This window comes from Haliotis cracherodii, unplaced genomic scaffold, assembly GCF_022045235.1.
Source record: "Haliotis cracherodii isolate W230 unplaced genomic scaffold, xgHalCrac1.p SCAF_7, whole genome shotgun sequence".
In the NCBI taxonomy this organism is placed as follows: domain Eukaryota; kingdom Metazoa; phylum Mollusca; class Gastropoda; order Lepetellida; family Haliotidae; genus Haliotis; species Haliotis cracherodii.
Window position 1 is genome coordinate 18,712,177 of NW_027266330.1, and position 20,291 is coordinate 18,732,467.

A 20,291-nucleotide genomic window follows, 5' to 3' on the forward strand; every position below is an offset into this window, starting at 1 on the left:
CCCGTCTCAAAGTTCCTGAACCATATTATTTTCCCTTCTGCCCAGCCCTTACTGAAATGTTATAGCTCTCAATGAAGCAAGTCTAGATTTTACACAGGTTCACTCCCATCTCACCGGGGCTCCTCCCAATTGAAATGTAGTTGTTTGTTTCTATCAAAATGATATATACTTAACAAAAAAGGTTAGAAATCATGAATATTGTTGGGGTTATTTTTTGTAGTGAAGAATGAGCACAACAGTTCATAAATATATCCCCCAAAATTTTCATTATCCCTAACTTTTTTGCTGAGTATCTTTTCAGAGACTACGCGTTAGTCTAGCATCTTATCAGAGACTACACGTTTGTCTAGCATATTCCTGACTGACCTGCACGAGGCAATGGTTAATGGTTTCAAAGAAAGTAAATATTTCTCAACTAAGATGCATTAATGACTCTAGCTCCGTAATGACGTAAACAAATATCCCCTGTGTGGCGTTGAAAACAATGCTCAGCTTCTAACGACTTACCTGTTTGGTACCTGAAACTCCCATTGGGGCAGAGGTTACCGTACTTCGTCTAAATTAAGACCATGGATGGTTAATAACTATTTAATACCCTTTCAATACCACATCAAAAGAGTCAGCATGTTTGCCATATACACGGTGCTTAAAGGGTATCTAATCCATATATCGTATTTCTACGAGCAGATTTAATACCCTTTTAAAGGTTTTTACAACCTTATTTTGTTTCACAATCTATATAGGTTTTGCCGTGAGGGAAGAAGGCTTTTCTGCATCTTGTTCCAAAACGTCTATCGTACATTCAAGTTTGGAACTTTATTTTTTACTTTTACACGAACCCCTATATATAGGAGAGACTGGCCCTGGTTGATTTAGTGTGACGTCATACCCTGACCACGTGAATGGATGCTCACAATATCAACCCTGTATTAGTCTTTTCTATGTCGTCAGCTAGTGCAAATATTGCTGTCTACTCTTATTTGCCAACTCACTCAGTCAACCACCCACTGCACTCTATTTCCTCGCTGACTCATCCTACAATATATGCCCCCTTGATTCAACTCACTCAATCATTCGCTGGCTGACTTGGTTGATGCATGTCATTGTATCCCAATTGCATAGATGGATGCCCATGATGTCAGATTGCCTGGTCCAGACTGGATTATTTACGGACCGCTGTCATATACCTGGAATATTGATCAGTGCGGCGTTAAACAACAAACAATCACTGGATTGTCTGGCCCACACTCGAATATTTACAGACTGCCGTCATATAGCTGGAATATTGCTGATTGCAGCGTTAAACAACATGGAAAACAGTCTCTCAACCAATAAACAATGTAATCACTCTTTCAACCACTAAACTCTTCAAGCACTCTCTCAACCACAAAATCTTTTAAACACTCTCTCTCTCAACTCTCTCAAACACTCAACCACTCAATAAACAAACCAGTTCTCCGCCAGGCTTCGCTTCTCTGACAAAAATGACGTTTGCCTTTACAGAGGGACTACGTCACCTTCGTCTCTTCATGAACCAACAAATCGGCGATAAGACATCCGAGTCCTATATCAGTTGTTGCATGCTTAGCACTACTTCCATACGACATTTGTAATTAAAATAATATTATTATTCCTCAGGGTAATAGCTTTTATTTTTCATCAACAAGCACACGTTAGCTTTTGACCTTTCTAACTGGTAAATATCAAGTAACTACGCTATTGGGAGGACAATTAACAGAATCATTTACCTAATGAAAGCTTAATGAGTGCTAGGTTGGGTTTCGACAGCTGTGGGTTTGGATCGTGACACGATAAGGAATTCTGAAGTTGTTTTGTGACGGGGTTGTGTACGTGGGGACAGGCTGATTGAACGACTTTAAGCGTCCACGACAGAAGAGTCGAGTGTGCACGGATTGGTTACACCGACTGTCCGGTGATTGGAGAAGATTGACCGTGGTAGAAAACATAATTGGGATGGGATGAGTTGATGGGTGTCGGGAGAAGTAATATCCCTTGCTTCGTCATCTCTGGTCATTGTGCGTCTTTATTATCGGGCTTTGCCTTGAACTGCTGATGTCATGTGGGTCAAACGATGATCCTCCAAAATAAATCCTATTACCTCCCCTTCCTTATATCCCATAATAATTTGCCACATGATAAGAGTTATCTCCCCTACCCCTACAAAGACGCGACTCGTACGTCTCTGCAACGCTTTTCCAAAACAACCAAGGTTTCAAACATTATTTTTTCATCCAAAAGGTCATTTACCAAAAAAAAGATCGAAGAATATTTGACCTTTCAGACGTCCGTATGTCGCCACATTGCGTAAAACAAAAGATCACGCTGCTATTTTTAAACTTGGTGCAAAAGGGGAGGCAACCCTGCATGTGTCAAAACCTTCTAATTCCAGAACGTCTGGAAATGTTTACCCACTACTGCGGAAGACGAGCGTAAGCAGAAGTGGGGCTATTTGATTATGGAACAAAAAGAGCGATTGTGAGGCGAGAGTAAATGTATTATGGAGCTCGCTCACGCCCAAATTGAATTGTTTGTACACGAGGCGACTAGCTGAAAGCGAAACATGTCCCCAAACTCGTCAATTTTCATTTTTCGCGGGTAATCACATCATGCAGCATTGGGTAGCCTTCTTGTTGGTCAAATAACCCCCCCCCCCCCCCCCCCTTATCTGGAATACACTCATCTCAGCACGATTAGCACTTGCGACGAATGCTTGCTAATGCGTTTCACAAATCTCTCACCGGTTGTCTCCCTTTGTTAGACCCACCAGAACTCGTGCATAACACTCTCGTCCCACCAATATATTGTACAGTATTCGATGATCGGTTGTTTTTTTCGTGTTTCCCAGCTCTCCCGTTTTGTCTCCAGTTTCACGTTAGGAATACACTGGACAGTATCCAACCTTGTAATAGAGAAACATTTCGACAAAAACCAACAACTGTTACCGTTGACGCGAACGACGAATCAATGTTGCAACGATACAAGCGGGGTTTCGCTGACGTTCAAGAATGAAATTAGTTTATAGACACATTGTGGGCATTGATTTGGAACATATTGCACCTATTCATGTTTATTGATTTCTGTGTTTTTCTAAACAAGCCGTTGTTGGCGCTCTGTCCTCGGTCAATCAGGCCTCCGGCCCTCTGCTGAAAGCGCAATATCGTTAACTGGTAACGGATGCCTTCTAAGCGTTTACTAGCCTTTGAAATCTTCAAGATTTTGACAGTAATGTATTTTATGCTTCACATTTTGTTCGAAATACGGCAATATCTAAAATTGGGATTGACGGCATTAGGAATCACTACGCTTAGCGGGGAAGTGAATCGATGAACAAAGTGATATTTGTGATTATGGGACTTTGAGCAATATTTTGAAAGAAAGCCTGACAGGAGTATTTGAGCTTAGAGATGACTGAATCAGTGAGATTTAGTTTTACGGTCCTGCTGTAATGTAACACGGATCAGTCTGTTGGTTATTCAACACTTTCCATGCACATAGAACTATTTATGACATGGTTGATCATTTTATCGCGTACAAGACTAAAAGCCAACCTTGTTGTCAGGCTTCCGTTTACCAGTACCCTGTTTCATACTGAGGCGGTATTGACATGGCGAGGGATGGCGAATATACGCCATTGAGTACAAACGGACCACTTTGTCAGACAGTTTTTGTATAGGGTTAAAAGGGATGGCGGGAAACGGTGTGTGACTGGAGGTTACTCTTTGTAGTTAATGGATGTGATATTAAGTTATTAATATGACTAGTTATAAATATGGATATTATTTTTGTTCAATATGGCTGAAATGTTACCGAATTAATTTTGACTCACTAAACCACTACTTACTGAACTCGAGTTCAAAGTAGGAAGTCGAGATAGTGGGGCATTCGAGCTGTAAGATTGATAGCCGTAAATAGTTCTCGGTCAGAGACAGAATCAATCAATAAGTCAATGGGGGTCAGGTTTAGGTAATAGGGCCTCAGGTTGATCGGAGAGGCTCCATACAAGAATATATTTTTCGCAAAAGTGAAGAGGTTGATAGGATTTTTATATTTTATTTAAAACAAAAGTGATGGCATGGACTGTTTTTCCCACCAAGAAAACTAACAAACACAACTTGGCATACATTGACCTTGGCCCAATAACACAATGTCAGTTATCAGTTATATTGATAACAAGGTATGCTTCAACTGACACAGGAAATTGGAACAATGTTGTTTTATTGGAAGTAAAAATGTCTAATGCACAGGGTTTAAAGCGACGCGTCTATGCCCGAGAAACACTTCGTCATCTTACATGTTATCATCTTCCAGTGTAAAAATATGTCCATTAGAAGATTCTTGAGCGAAAACGTAATTGTTCGAATTTTTGTTTCAGATTTCGACAGGGTGCCCTCTTTACTTATGGTCTCCAAGTGTTTCGTGACGCCAGGATTTGTGACGGGGTTTATCGCCCTGATATTATACATCATCAAAATCATCCTCATGATGCGGACCCAGGTCAAAACGTTACATCTCAAGGCCGCGTACTTGACCTTCGCAGCTGTTGGAGGTAAGTACCGTGCTGTCTTCTTTTTCATGAATACCTGTGCTCGTGGGTTTCACCGAAGTGGAAAACGTCTGAGACCTGCATCACTTCGGGCTTTCCTCCCACATTAAGCTGACATGCCGCGATATAATTGTAATACTGTTAAAAGCGGCGTTAAACCCAACTCACTCACTCACCCACTGGTTCATGAATATGTTCCTACGGGAACTGAAAGTCTCACCAAAATCGAACGTCGGGTCTGATGTGTCCTCATTATTACATCCATGCCTTGAAAAAAGGCGTCTATTAAAGACAACGAATTGTGTGGAAACAGATCTGCGAGAGAGAGAGAGTAATATTGCAGCTTCATTGCGGCGGTTGGTATTTAATCTTACAGCTGCATCGAGGCGGATTGTACGTAATCGTACATCTACAGCGAGGCGGTTTTTAAGTGACCTTACAGTTTCATCGCGGCAGTCTGTAAGTAACGGGATCGACAAGAACACGAACAAAAGCATCCTGGCAGGACATTGCCGAGTGACACCCTCTCTTACAACGTAGTGTTACAGCAACATGTTAGTACACAACCACCTCCCCCACTCCAGTCAAGGAAGATCGCCTCCCACGGTTTTTGTGCTATATCGATCATACCGCAGCGTTCCTCCTCTTAAGGTATTCATTGCAATCGTTTAATATCAACCTTTTACAAACGTTTTAAAGGATAATCCTTTTGAAGACGGAGACCACGGGTGGTCCAGTCGCCTTAGGGGCCGCAAATCGCTTCGCAGAGTTGCGTGCCCGAAAACTATGTTCGCGAGTTCGGACCCCAGTTCGCCCAGATTATGTTTCTAGGTTTGTCAGTTCGAGGCCCGTGCTCGTGGGTTTCCCAACAGAGGTTAAGTGTAAGACTTGCATCACTTCAGGCCCCCCTCCCACAACAAGCTTCGTGATGTAACGGAAATAGTGTTACAAAGTGGCGTCAGACCAAACTCACCCACTCATTCATCATTGTAAACTGTGGACACGGGTGACCCTGTCGTCTAATGCGCCGCAGAGAAAAAAATATTCGCCGTTGGGCACGCCAGAAACCTATGATTGTCGGTTCGAATCCCGGTTCGCGCTGATTATGTTTCTAGGTTTGTCAGCACCATACCCGTGCTCGTGGGTTTCACTGAAGTGGTAAATGTCTGAGACCTGCATCACTTAGAAAACTGGTAAAAGCGACGTTAAACATAACTCATTCACTCACTCACTCACTCACTCACTCATACCACTATCTTCTTCCATTTCAGGAGCTGCCGCTGGAGTAGGAGTGATAATATTCTGTGCCATGCTTGATAAGGATGTGTACAAACTGGAATGGGGACCGGCACTGCCAGGAGTTGGCGGGATCCTGCAGTTGGGTGTGGCGTTTGGAGGATATCTCAGCTGGAGAGATAAATATGGCGACGATTTCGATGACATAAGTCTGTCATCCGATCGCCCCATTGAGAAACCAACAAAAAGGAAAAGGGATTACATTGATTGGGAAACGTCCAACAATTCCGAAATATACCCCGCGTCTTCCCCGCTACCTGTGACTTCAAACGTATGACGCCAGGGGTCATGTGTCGTGTAATACGTCATTACATATGTGATAAATCACTGGACTACAGAGGTCGTAGTTGAAGAGAGGATACGATGGAACGTATCTGATATTGGTGCTAATGATGGACCCCGCATCAAATGCTTTTACGGGACCATTATTTAGACGCCAAAATGTGTACAGGAGACGTATTACTTCCGTTTAGAACCGGAAGTTGGATATATGTGTTTAATGCTGCCAATGAAAAGATGAAGATGATAGTACAATCAAAGGGACCAAAGACGTCATAAAAGCAGGAACCGGCAGTTCTTCGACCTCTACCAATCGGTGCCTCCCGCTACTCGGGCAAATACAACAGCTCATCCATAGTTTCTAGTGGCCTGCGATCCCGAATTTTGACAAGAACGGTGCACCATACATGTCTTCCACTGCCCCCAAACGCACGGACATTACGTGCGCGCAATGTCTTCCTCATTTTGAAGACATTGACAGTTGACTGGTGGCAAGGTTAGACTCTGAAGTATGCAGAGCTCAGATGGTGGATATTTTTCAAGAATATGTGTATAATAATATATCTGATGTTTGAAAAGAACGTGGATTTTGTATCTGTTAATGCTTAATGGGTGTTTTTGGTTCACATTTTGCCTTATATGGAAGCTGTTTTTGTCGTAGCCTTAATGTGAGAGAATTTTACCGTCCCGTGTCCATCCGGGATCCCTGACTCTGACAGAAGACCCAGAGTACCCGGATGCCCCGTGTCTGAGATGCTGCTAGTCGGTCAACTTGTAATAGCTTTAGTCCAAACTTTGTATTGATATGTCTCCGCTAAGTCTGGCAGTAATCATCTTGGTTAATAACCTTTTGGAATACACATCCTGGCTTATCCTGGCTTCATACTTAGTGCGGGGAATAAAAACTGGTGGAATGTGTTATAACGAAGAATTCCAGAACAAATCCCCGATATAAGGCATTGGTACAGCAATTGTTATCAAGCCCGCAATGAAAGCAGTAAAGGCACTTTAAGCGATGTAGGAAATACCTTTAACAGTTTTTTTCAATCTCTGGGTCTTAAAAACGGATAATTTATCCCTTAATTTTTTTAATTACCCAATTTATTTTCCAATTTAAAACTTAAATTGCCGCGTGAGCTTGAAGGGTAGTGTTTTGTGTCAGAAGTGTGAGAGAGGGAACCACCATTCGAAGGCAATTCACGTTTCAACTGTCATCTCCTTGGCTATTAGAGAAGTAATCGAAGAAAATCGACATTCCCCTTGCTGAGCAAAAGTAAATATTCTTGCTGCGTTTGACTGTCTTGAAGCTAAGCTTCTGTTAACAACCAAATCTCCACACAAATACTATACAGCACATGACGGAGAATCTCAACCTGATTAAAGCGAAGAAGAGACATTTGGATCGGGTTTTTTCGTCAGTAAGATACCAAAAGGTCATTTGAGTATTAATTTGGTTCATTTGATCAACGAACACGACTGCCTAATTCCCAACAGTGACGCATCGTTGCTGCCCTCTTTCTTATCTACATTACATGTAGCACGCGCAGCAATGGAGCTGAGCAAACCTGATAAAGGTCATGGCTGTAAGGCAGGATAACTCTAAAGACAATCGATTGGATACCACTGTCTGTTATATCTATGAATGTATCGAAGGTTACCTAGTCATTAACCATTCATCGTTGATTTACAATCTACCACCTAGCAATTCTTGCCATTACGCACGGAACCACAGGTAATACTGTCAGACAGGCCAGGCATATGGTTGCAAGTTTGGTAGAAGTCACGTGATAAGAGAATCCCTTTATAATACCGGAATTACGTAGATCTAGTCCTCGTTTTTTTACGTTTTCATTAGTACTGGTCACCTTACACATCATCTCATTTATACAATTATTTGGTTCCCGATATGTCTCATTTTCAGTGTTTGAAATTATATAATCATCATGCTGCTTTAACAATCACCATGTCACCATCATTCATTTATACCAGCTTCTCCAAGACCAAACAAAAGTCTTTTGTTTCTCGCATTTTCCGTGAGGTCAGCCCACTCCATTTGTTTCCCCACATGGGTACAATGTGTGAAGCCATTTCCCACTCTCTCCAACGGTAGGAAGGCGTCAAAGCCGGGCCACAGATATCAAGGGCGTGCTTGTAGATATCTCCTTGTCAGTTAACCTAAATCTGTTCTCTTGGTAGATTCTGTCATCGCATCGATTGTGCTCAAACATTGAAAACGAAAGACAATAGATTTGTATTCTGGTACACGAAAGATGCTCCAAAATACTCCTACGTTGTCTACTTCATCTGCCGTAAGAGAACACCTTTGATATTTGTAACTTATACTCACGTGTAAGACATAGTACAGTAAACTACGGTTATAACGAACTCAAGGGGACTACTAATTTTAGTTCGTTATAACCGTAATTCGTTATAAGCATATAAACATTACTACAGCAAATAGTCGGGACTTAAAAATTAGTTCGTTATATCCGTTAGTTCGTTATAAGCGTGTTCGTTATAACCGTAGTTTACTGTACATTCATTTACCTATCAGCTAGCAATGAAATCTGCCATTATTTCCATCGTTCATATTACCGAATATTTTCAGTATTTCCAGAATTGATAGACATGAGAATGTGAACCCTGCAGTCTGTATACCGATTTGTACACCAGTGTAATCGTATGAATAGTTATTTTGTTATTGATTTCAGATTTACGTTGTTATGACAATCACAGTGAATCATCTTACTCGTAACGTACTGTACGAATCTCCGGGGCTGCCTGTTTTCATTCCTATACATTTGTTAACTGTGATCACTGTAATATGTTTCCATCACGCGATACCTTCCCAGTTTATAACCGTGTGAAGATAATTAACCGTTTTGATTGCATCCCTGGCAGAACCAGGATGCAGATTGCGTCATAATACCTCCTTAAGTTTCATGGCGTTGAGGTTTGAAAACAGTCATCCCCGGTATTGCGAAAACCACTGTCGGAGGGCCCTGGGCCGAGCGAGCGAGCGAGCGTCAACGCGTTCCGATTGATAATGGACTCACGGATACGATACAGCCAGCTGATTATAAACAGTAGGAAGTGTTTCGCAATTCCATAAGATAACGTGAATACGATTTATACATCCTTCTATTACTTGGGCGGTGGGGTAGCCTAGTGGTTAATGCGTTCGTTCGTCACGCTTATGCCCAGGGTTCTACACCCTACATGGTATACGTGTGAAGCCTATTTCTGGCGCCCCTCCTCGTGATTCTTTTTGAATATTGCTAAAAGCGGCGTAAAATGATATTCTCTCACTCACGTCTATTACTACCGATTACATCAAACTGACGCGTAGGTTAAATATATAGGCGGGGAAGGTTACTGTGAAGATTAAATAGCCTTTAATTTCCTTTTTAGCTTCTAAAATCCATTTTGAGATTTTTTAAAAAAGGCGGTCATTATATTTCAGGAAAGAACGAGGTTTAACATATGTGCCTCGGTATGAGGAAAGGTAGAATAATTAATTTTTCTGATTTGTTTATTCATTCAATACGCCCCGGACATAATTCTGTTTGAGGAAGCTAGAAAGATAAACTTCGGGTTAAACGAACTCAAAGTTCGAATTTGCCAAAGACAAATAGTTGTCGTATTTAGTCAAAAGTGTGATCTTCAGCAAAAGTTGAGTAGTATAATTCGTTATATCCGAAACTCACTGCACGCTCGAACAAGGAAGTGAGTTCGCGTTGTCTTTTTGTTCGGCTCAGGCCGCTGTAGCAGCCTTCGTTATGTCCGGATTAGAGAGCTTCAGTTACATATTGTTTACCATTAGTGATTGCAGGAGTTTAAAGAATAAGATCCCTTGTATGTTTATGTTAAGAAATGGCAAAGAAAGAAAAATACATTTAAGTAACTCTTCTGTTTGTGTTTGTACATAGGAACTCTGAGCCAACATCATGTCCGTCAAATCGAACAAAATTTATGAGCACTCCTTATTCATGACATGAAGCCTTTTCCAAATATTTTACGTGCGCTTCAATATATTATGCTGTATGCTTGAACTTACTAACGACTCAGTAGAAATTTATTAACATGTGATGTCAATAAAACGAGCAACGTACGTCAGAGCTGTATGGATGGAGTATAAATTGACCATAGTTAACTTTATAACTATCAGCAGTGACAAATGATATAAAATTGTCTTAACGGGAACTGAGGTAATGACTATTATTGAATGAAATATGCCCCAAGAAGATCCAGATTGCTTTTCTTTTAATACGAACACATTATGCAGCCTTTTTGGACACTATGAAAACTAATTATCCTCGGGACTTGCAGAGCGAAATCTCTATTTTCATATTCCTGATATGGCCTACAGACGTTCCTTTTTCATTTTTGACATCCCAATATTAACTTTCGTTACTTTATTAAATACTTCTGAGATTACACATTCCATATATTAGCTTTACATTTGTCGCCTATATGCTTATTTAAACAATTAATCATATTTGTTTGTAGCTTTGATACTTGAAGTCTGTCTTCATGATCGCCGGTTTATTTGAATAAGACCGCAACATACCGACGCTATTGCGAATGTCATTGGGTGTGTCAAATGTGGAATGTTAGATATCTGAAACGAAACCTATGCATTCATGTCGCTCGTTCGAGTGGCGTCTCAGGTGATGTGTTAGTTTTAAAGAATTCGGGCAATCTTTACCACCCCCTGCAGGTGTGAAAAACCCTATGACACACATGGAAAGATCTATTTTCCGTTAATTAGATCGTTTAGTTTAATCGATCATTTAGATAAGGTCGTTGTGGTTTTTTAAACTAGAATTTACGAAATAAACCGAAATATGAAAATATGATGTAATAATAATAATATAACCTTATTGAACCGTATTTCTGTAATCGAAACGTGTAGGACTATTTATAGAGACGTCAATGTTCTAATCAAAGACATGGATATTTTAATGTGTAAATATCACACGTATATTATCGTCATCATCATCATGAATGTACTGACGTCATCATCATAATGCTGTACAGTACCAACCAAATGAAGGTTTGTTTACATAGCATTGTTTTGTTACAAATTGTTTACATCTCAAAGGGACCAAATGTCCGTTGTTTATTTGTAAATATTCATTGTTATACACTGTATAAACAACAGGATTTGGCATTTCGTGAGACAGTTTTCTTTATGTGAATAAAATGACGTATTTACCAACGCTTTGTGTATACAGTGGACATATGGACTCGTGAATACCGTGCGCTGAGAACATGTGGAGGAGTGGTGCGTCAAACACTATTCACTCGCTCACCTATCTAGATGACGGACTGGAGAATATTTGTCATTTTGATATATTTGATATTCTCTTTTTGTTTCATTCTGAGGGACCGTTCATTTTATTTCTGTTGGATGGGGTGGGACTTAAGTTGGGGGCCGAATTGGATGGGGTCGGTTATGAAACTTAGGATTGTTTTTGAGAAAAATATTCTTTGTCACGTATATCTGTTTTACCATCCAGGTGTGACAGTTTTTATATTGCATTTATTTTGAGATTAACTGATTTCCTCAATACTTTTGTAGAGGAATCCAGGTTCCATTACGTTTAATGAAAATCCTAGAAATCACCCCAACACGAATATAAAATGGTGGGTCTTCAGATGTTATTCGCTATTTTCTAGCTTGTTCAAATCTGTTCACCGAGAGACAGAGATGTTTAATCCGTGTTGTTGGGTTATAAGTCCAAACATGAATTTCAATGAAATAGTCGTTCACAAATGTCACACTGTTCACAATCAGTCACAATCGCAAGTACGATTAAAACAAATAACAATATACAAAGAAACTACACATGGAAACCTGTATTTATTGAAAGCTTGTTCAGGGCCGTTGATTTGGATAGACAGACCCCAGAGATGTATCATTAAACTTTCCCAGTCAGTCCGTTCCACTTTCCACTGTCTATGATATCGCGATGAACTTTACTGGATTTTGTTTTGTCAATGATAAAGTGTCATTAAGAGAATGTTACAGTATATTTATCTGATTTTGTACATGATTTTTTTCCCTGTTTCTGTAACTGATTTCAAGAATGCGCAAATAAAGCTGTACGACCTATTGAATGGAGTATTGTTGTTTTATGGGGAAGAAACGAGATGAGGCTGAGTGTACCCAACAACAACGATGGTGGAACTTACTACATTGACGAAGATGATGATGCACCGACAGTGGTGATGTTGGAAATGCTGCTGCTGAGATCGACGATGGTTGGACGATGATGTATTTGATTAGGCGATAATGGCGTTGCTCCTTGTGACGTAAATGATTTAGTGGTTACATGAACGGTGGTCACTGATGATGACATTGACGTCGTCGATGTGGATTATGGTGTTGAAAATGACGTTGACGATAACAACCGGTTATGTCACGCGTGAATGAGTGGTGTAAGCTTCGAAGCTTTGGCAAGCAAACTACCCGATTAGGAAAGGGTACATTTATGGCTATGTGTTCGTATAACGTAAAGCTGCGTGCCAATCACACGTACAGGAAACCATACAGAACTAAACACAACCATCTCAATTCATACATGGATTGTGTATTGCTTAGACCACGGGGATCAAATGTTTCACATGGATTGTGTATTGCTTAGACCACGGGGATCAAATGTTTCACATGGATTGTGTATTGCTTAGACCACGGGGATCAAATGTTTCACATGGATTGTGTATTGCTTAGACCACGGGGATCAAATGTTTCACATGGATATGTATTGCTCAGACCATGGGGATCAAATGTTTCACATGGATTGTGTATTGCTTAGACCACGGGGATCAAATGTTTCACATGGATTATGTATTGCTTAGGCCACGGGGATCAAATGTTTCACATGGATTATGTATTGCTTAGACCATGGGAATCCGATGTTCAACATGGATTATGTATTGCTTAGACCATGGGAATCCGATGTTTCACATGGATTGTGTATTGCGTAGACCACGGGGTTCAAGTGATTAACATTGATTATGTATAGGTTAGACCATGGGAAACCGATGTTTTACAGGGATAATGTTTAGGCCAAACTGTATGAACGTCGGAGCTGGTTTTTTTGCCCTCACTCTTTGAAGGTTCATACTCCAATGAACTCACACAAAGTGAAGGTCAATTCTTATGATTTTTTTTATCACAATTCCTACCTCAAAAGATGTAGGCCTAGATCTAAACACAATTTTATTTAGTACGTGTGACTTCATGTTTACACTGACAGCCATACAACAACCAGCTATATCGCGGAGTAAAATAGTTCCTCAAAAAGAGAGGTGACATGGGCGTATGGATGCACAACTTGCTCTCCAGAAACATCTTACGCAGCACATGTGTTCAAATCATATCCTCATTAGATGAGAAAGGTCTGTAAAGAACTACCTCAGTAAGTCAGTCACAATGACAGCGCGTCGTAATACATATACATCAAGTACAAGACGTCAAAATGGCCGACACGATAAATGTGACGGGAGTGATTTCCGAAGTTGTTGTTGAACCTTTGGCGGTTACATGTGTTAGTCATCATTGATCAACTGGCCGATCATTGAAAGGTGAATAAAGATGCGTCAAAAAGACACAAAGGTAAATTCATAGATTGCTGGAGGCGGTCAATGTCAGCCTAGGCACGGATCGAGTCGATACTACGATAGTTTAGATGTGCATTTCTTCGTTTGTTCATTAGGATGGGCCGTAGCGAGGATATTCGTGAACAATCATGCAGTCACGCTCTCTGACATTTCTCAAAGTATACTGAAACGCTGAGACCAAGAATAAAGGTTCTAAATGATCAGAAAGAACGATTATGTATGTTTTCGTGCTAGGGAATTCCCAGGGGTTTCCCCAGGAATGTGGAAGTAGTCCGTCAGTGTTTACATCATTTCAAGAACACGGTCTCGTGAAAAACTTATGAACGTCAAATTGTGTCGTTCATACACTTATGAACGTCAATTTCGCGGTCATGTGACCGACCTCTCGTCCAATGGAAAAGCCGTATATCGTGTAAACTTCAAATCAAAAAATTATCATGGATTGTGTATTGCTTAGACCACGGGGATCAAATGTTTCACATGGATTATGTATTGCTTAGACCACGGGGATCCGATGTTTCACATGGATTGTGTATTGCGTAGACCACGGGGTTCAAATGATTAACATTGATTATGTATAGGTTAGACCATCGGAAACCGATGTTTTACAGGGATAATGTATTGGTTAGACCACGGGGATCCGATGTTCAACATGGATTGTGTATTGCATAGACCACGGGGATCCGATGGTTAACATTGATTATGTATAGGTTAGACCACGGGGATGCGATGTTCAACATGGATTGTGTATTGCATAGACCACGGGGATCCGATGGTTCACATGGATTGTGTATTGCGTAGACCACGGGGATCCGATGGTTAACATTGATTATGTATAGGTTAGACCACGGGGATCCGATGTTCAACATGGATTGTGTATTGCTTAGGCAAAGGGGATCCGATGTTTCACATGGATTGTGTAAAGGTTAGACCATGGGGATCCGATGGTTAACATTGATTATGCATTGCTTAGACCACGGGAATCCGATGTCTAACATGGATTGTGTATTGTTTAAACCTCACTGATCCGATGTCTAACATGGATTGTGTATTGGTTAGGCCATGGTGATCCGATGTTTAATACTGATTATGTAAAGGTTATTTCACGGGGATCCGATGTTTAATTGTATCAATCTTAAAGAAAATTACAACATGAATCAACTTAGAATCTGCACAATTTAAAATGTGCAGTTTTATATGCAAATGTGCAGATTGGGTCTATCTGAATAATAATTGTCACCGACACAGTCGTTTGAAGGTATATATATTTCAAAAATTCATTATTAACTCTTCTTTTCTAAAACGGTTTCGTGTGACAGCCATTGGGGTATTTCTGTTCTCAACAAGTTTAACATGGATTGGTTAAATCCGAAACTGTGTGTCCAGTGAGGTTTGTATTGAATTTACATCTATCAAAACCTGTGCCAAGACGCTTTGTTTGAACTGAATGTTTACTAGATTCCGTCGCCTTTATCTTCCCTCTTCAGGAATATCTTTTAGTTGAAAATCGTATCAGGTTTTATACCCGGGGCCGATATGTCTCTTTGTGTCTGCAGGAGAGTCAACAAGCAATTCGTCCGTGTTTGTTCAGCATACGAAGCTCGTTCACCAGTTCCTATGATGTACACTCAGAGAATAAGGGACGATGAGGGATGATGCTTTTGAATGTCCCATAATGCAGTACGTTTTGCCATACACCACTATGGGTATCTAGAACCACGGGGGCGGTCGGGTAGCCTAGTGGTTGTAGCGTTCGCTCATCACGCCGAGCACCCGGGTTCGATTCCCGACATGGGTACAATGTGTGAAGCCCATTTCTGGTGTCCCCCGCCGTGATATTGCTGGAATATTGCTAAAAGCGGCGTAAAACCATACTCACTCACTCACTCTGGTACCATGAGTATCTGTCAACACCATTTACGACAACTAGGAGGGGGTTCAGCCTTAATACACACGGGTACCGTAAATATAATCAGGATTGGTCACTTTAGAGCTTTGACCATTCATACGTCTAGCTGCCTGAAACTACCAAGGAAATACGTATACCTATATTAACCGGCAGCAGCTAGATCTTGTAAGTTATGCATTGTGCGTCCTTCAGTGTGTAGCAGGGCGTGGAGTCATCCAACAGATGACATCCTCGCCTTCTCAGCTTGCTGACGGGGTTAACCTCTTTGGTCATGTGGACAAGGCGTCCGACCTCGGATCAGAAGGTCCGTGGTTCGAATCCCATCTCGGGACTCGGACATTTTATGGCGCCCAACGTGGGGCTGAGCACGTTCATAGTACCCTACTATGCGGCCCGGGACGTGCCTTCTGTTGACGTGGGAGTATGTAGCAAGGCGTGGAGTCATGAACACAGAATGTGTTTCACAATTAATTTGTAATAAAGCGCTACTACTTGCATTCGGATAACAGGCGGTGGTTCTATATACTGAATTATAAACATGGAACATTCTACCTTGTGAAATATTTGTATCCGAATATCCCTGTCGCAGACTATAGTAAGCCAGCCACGAACTATGATCAAATTGATCGAAATTACTCAGAGTGAGTTTGGTTTAACACTGCTTTGAACAATATTTCATTTAAATCACACCATGTCAGCTTGATACAGGTGTTATACAGTCAGACATTCAACCTATTCTAGTCTGAATATAAACAATGTGTGTATAGTTTGTGCAAATCCATTACACGGTACGTAATACGAGGCAAGATTTACATTATCAGGCGAGGAACTATGACGCATCTGAACGCTAATGTATAACATCATTATTGAAAAAATGAAACTTGTTGTTACTAGGTTGTGTGGTTGATAGCACGAGTGGCGAGACATTCAGACAAGCACATCAGATTCTGTGTCTCGAAAACGAACTTTAAAATACCTTTCCCGAATGTTCGTAATGAAGGGCGCGTCATTATTTTATTGTGGATATTTTATACACCCTGTCGTTTCTGAGCGCCATTGCATCTGCACCAAAAAGGGAGTAGCACTCTAGGAACATTAGTATCCGGCGCGGGTTTTCTAGTTTTTTAATCGAACTTTCCGAATCCAGGTTGTAAAGAAATTAAGCCAAATCATTCCATAAAGCTGACATCTGATTGGTTGAAGATCACACGCGTCCAGCATTTTGATTGGGTGGGAAAAGTTTGCTGGGGGTCAACCGTTCGTGTTGGTGTCCTCAGATCTTGACTGGATTTAACGTTGCCTGGAATGTGGAAGGTCGGCGGTTCGATTCCTGGCAGCGTCATGCGTGCACGTCGCTGTAAAAGTGACGCGACGTTAAATCCCACCTCACCTCACCTCACCTCACCTCACCTCACAACGGTTCTTGACGCAGTGAAAGATCTGAAGCATTTGGAGTATTTGTATGATGTATGATGCATATTGTATGATGGAGATCACACTAAAAGTCTACTTGAATATGCTTCAGTCGCCATATGTATTCTGTGCATCCATAACTAAACGTCGCTTCTAGTTAAGCCTACCCAGTCGTCTAAGGCGCCGCAATTCGCTGTGCAAAGTTGCGTCCACTGGGCACGCCAGAAACCTATAATCGTGGGTTTGAATCCCGGTTCGCCTCGATGCCGCTTTTATGTTTGTCAGCACTATACCCGTGATCGTGGATTTCCCAAAAGTAGTCAGCGTCTAAAACCTGCATCACTTCGGGATTTCCTCCCACATTAAGCGGACACACCGTGATATAACTGGAACACAACTCACTCACTCACTATAGTTCCACATGCGCAAACGAAGGGATGGATCGTCGCTTTAGGCATTTTGGAATCGATGCATACACATCAATCATTGCCAAAGATCTCTATACTGTTCAAGTTGTAATGAAAACAATCTTGAAACCCTTTCCCATTATATTGCGAACCCTCTGTCCGTGTTACTTCCAGCAAGCAATCTATATGAGACACCGCTCCTGGGCGTGATCTCAGGAATGCCAATTGTCCATTTTGACAATTTTGAGCCCAAATGTCTAACCCGGGTCGGTTCAAATGTCAATTCTTAACTTTGTATAACTTGTTGAAGAACATCAGGTTTTTCATTTGAATATACTTACTACGTTTATAACGAACACGCTTATAACGAACTGACCGATATAACGAATTTATTTTTTAGTCCAGGCCAATTGTTGTATATATGCTTATAACGAACTACGGTTATTACGAACTAGAATTAGTGGTCTCTATGAGTTCGTTATATATATAGCTGCAATAACCGTTACAGATTAACTACAGTAAACTACGGTTATAATGAACTCATAGAGACCACTAATTTTAATTCGTAATGACCGTAGTGCAATAATCTTCACGCGACGTTAAACCCCTTTTTTTCATTGACTACAGAGTACTTGCTTGGGTCCAGGTTTATAGGGTCTCTGTTGTTTAAAAATGTATTTATCCTGTCTTAAGTCTAATCTAGTCCTATTTTAGTATTTACAGGTTTCATATATTTACAGCTGCTCGTTGTTTTGTGTGTGTTTACTTTCTGTGTTGATATAAATTACAAATAATTACCCATTTCGATTCTCTCTTAACTTTTGATCAGTTAAGGACTGAATAATAACGTTCCTTACGAGACAACGGACCTAGTTTGCTATAATTTCATCTAGATGGCTCTAATTACAATGTCTACACCTGCTTGTAGAGTTGGTGAGGTAGCCCAGTGGTTCAAGTGTTCGCTCGTCAACGTCGAAAGTCTGGGTTCGATTTCATTCAGTGGTACAATGTTTGAAACCCATTTCTGGTGTCCCGATAATGCTGGAATGTCTGAAAACAGCATAAAACTATACTCGCTGTCGTCGCTGATCGCTGCACCTACTACGGACGTGGACAGACCGTGGAGTAGTCTATCTAACAGACCCTAGAGAAGAAATTAAAAAACGAATCCAACTCAAGTCTAGAATGATTTGGGTAGTCCAGATTGCCTCAGCTCCTGAAATTAAGCATTGTTCTCGGTTATATTTCGTTTGAATTTTTTATTTTGAAGATATATATTTTAAAATAAGATTACTTTATTTCTGGGAATAAATGTTAGAAGAGCGGAGTGTTCCTTTAAGAAATCAAAGTTTTGTTTACGTAGCCCACTGTTGATTGAGTTGCACTGGCCGCGCCAAAACCATTTTTCCTTATAAGGATATTAATAAGTATTGATTTCCAAATTTACTCCACAAAACTCACTAAAGTCAAGAAAATTGTAAAATATCAAAGGCACAACACTCGAAATTTTACTCGTATTTCTGTCCTAATTGGGTTGGATTCCGATGTCGATTTGACTTGATTTCGAATCGATTGGAATAAAAATAAACTTTTTTGTATAACTGTATAACTGTCCCTTAAAGTTATTGTCTTTATTCCGATCACAAAAGACGATGTCATGTAAAAATTACATCAGTTAAAGAAATAAGTATCGTGAAATGAAAGTCATCCAATTTTTAACTGACGACGCGAGTATGGTGACCGCGAGACGACAACCACGTGACCCGGGACGCCATGATGACAGAGTTAAACTCCGACCACAGACGCCAGAGGAATTAATAAGCAAAACTGCAAGTAGGTTAGTTCACGGCAGGCAGAACACAGCCTGTCTCAGTGTCCCTAAGCCATATTATTTTCCCTTCCGCCCAACCCTGACTGTAATGCAAAAGCCCTAAATGAAGCAAGTCTAGAATTCCCTCTGAATCTCATCTCGCTGGGGCTCCTTTTCAATTTAAAGGGAGTTATGTTTTTCTATCAATAGTATATATTTTGATAGTCCTAGCGTTAGTCATAGAATACAAGTTAGGATACTAGAGCTGTAATATCTCACAGTGAAGGTTTCTAACTAGTTTCAAAATAACTTACTATTGGCAGGTATGTCTCGAGCACACTTCTTTTCAATAAACAATAAGAAGTGGTGTGTTTTTAGTTACGCCAATCAATCAAGTATCAAAACTCTCAAGCGTTTTCAACGCGCTACATTACTGCCCCTGTCAATGAAACGGTGTGCACTCGATTTTCATTCTCAGCTCCCCGGGGAGTATATAACCAAAGCTGCCTCTGAGGCGATAAAAAGTCAAAAGTCACATTGTCATCTCATCCTACCGGGTACCCATTCGCTGATGGGTGAACAGAGGCACATTTCGAACAAGGTCTCCTGCCTAATCATAAGGAGACACCACATGTGCTACATGTGCCAAAGACCCGTGAAGATTCGGGGTAGAAAAGGTCTTCAGCAACCCACGCCGTAAAAGGCGACTATGCTTGTCGTAAGAGGCAACTAACGGGATCGGGTGGTCAGGTTCGCTGACTTGGTTGATGGATGTCATCGATCCCAGTTGCGTGGATCGATGCTCATGATATTAATCAGTGGATTGTCTGTTCCGGACTGGATTATTTTCAGACCGCCGTCATATAGCTGGAATATTGCTGAGTGCGGTGTTTAACAAAAAAACCAAAAAAAAACCATGTGCTACATGTGCTTCAGTGTGGGTCAGGACCAAGGTCCGAGAAAGTCAGCCTGTTGCTCAAAATA

The 20,291-nt window shown here is 40.9% G+C and overlaps 1 protein-coding gene across 1 annotated transcript in view; it reads left to right on the forward strand.

Moving 5' to 3' along the window:
- The window catches only part of LOC139447117 (uncharacterized), a 69,996-nt gene extending 57,734 nt beyond the window's left edge, over positions 1–12,262 (forward strand). The window contains exons 2-3 of the mRNA XM_071228287.1: positions 4,394–4,567; positions 5,836–12,262. Coding sequence (XP_071084388.1) covers positions 4,394–4,567; positions 5,836–6,137 — 476 coding nt within the window. The 3' untranslated portion in view covers positions 6,138–12,262. The remainder of the gene's footprint in view (positions 1–4,393; positions 4,568–5,835) is intronic.
- The last annotated feature ends 8,029 nt before the right edge of the window (positions 12,263–20,291 follow it).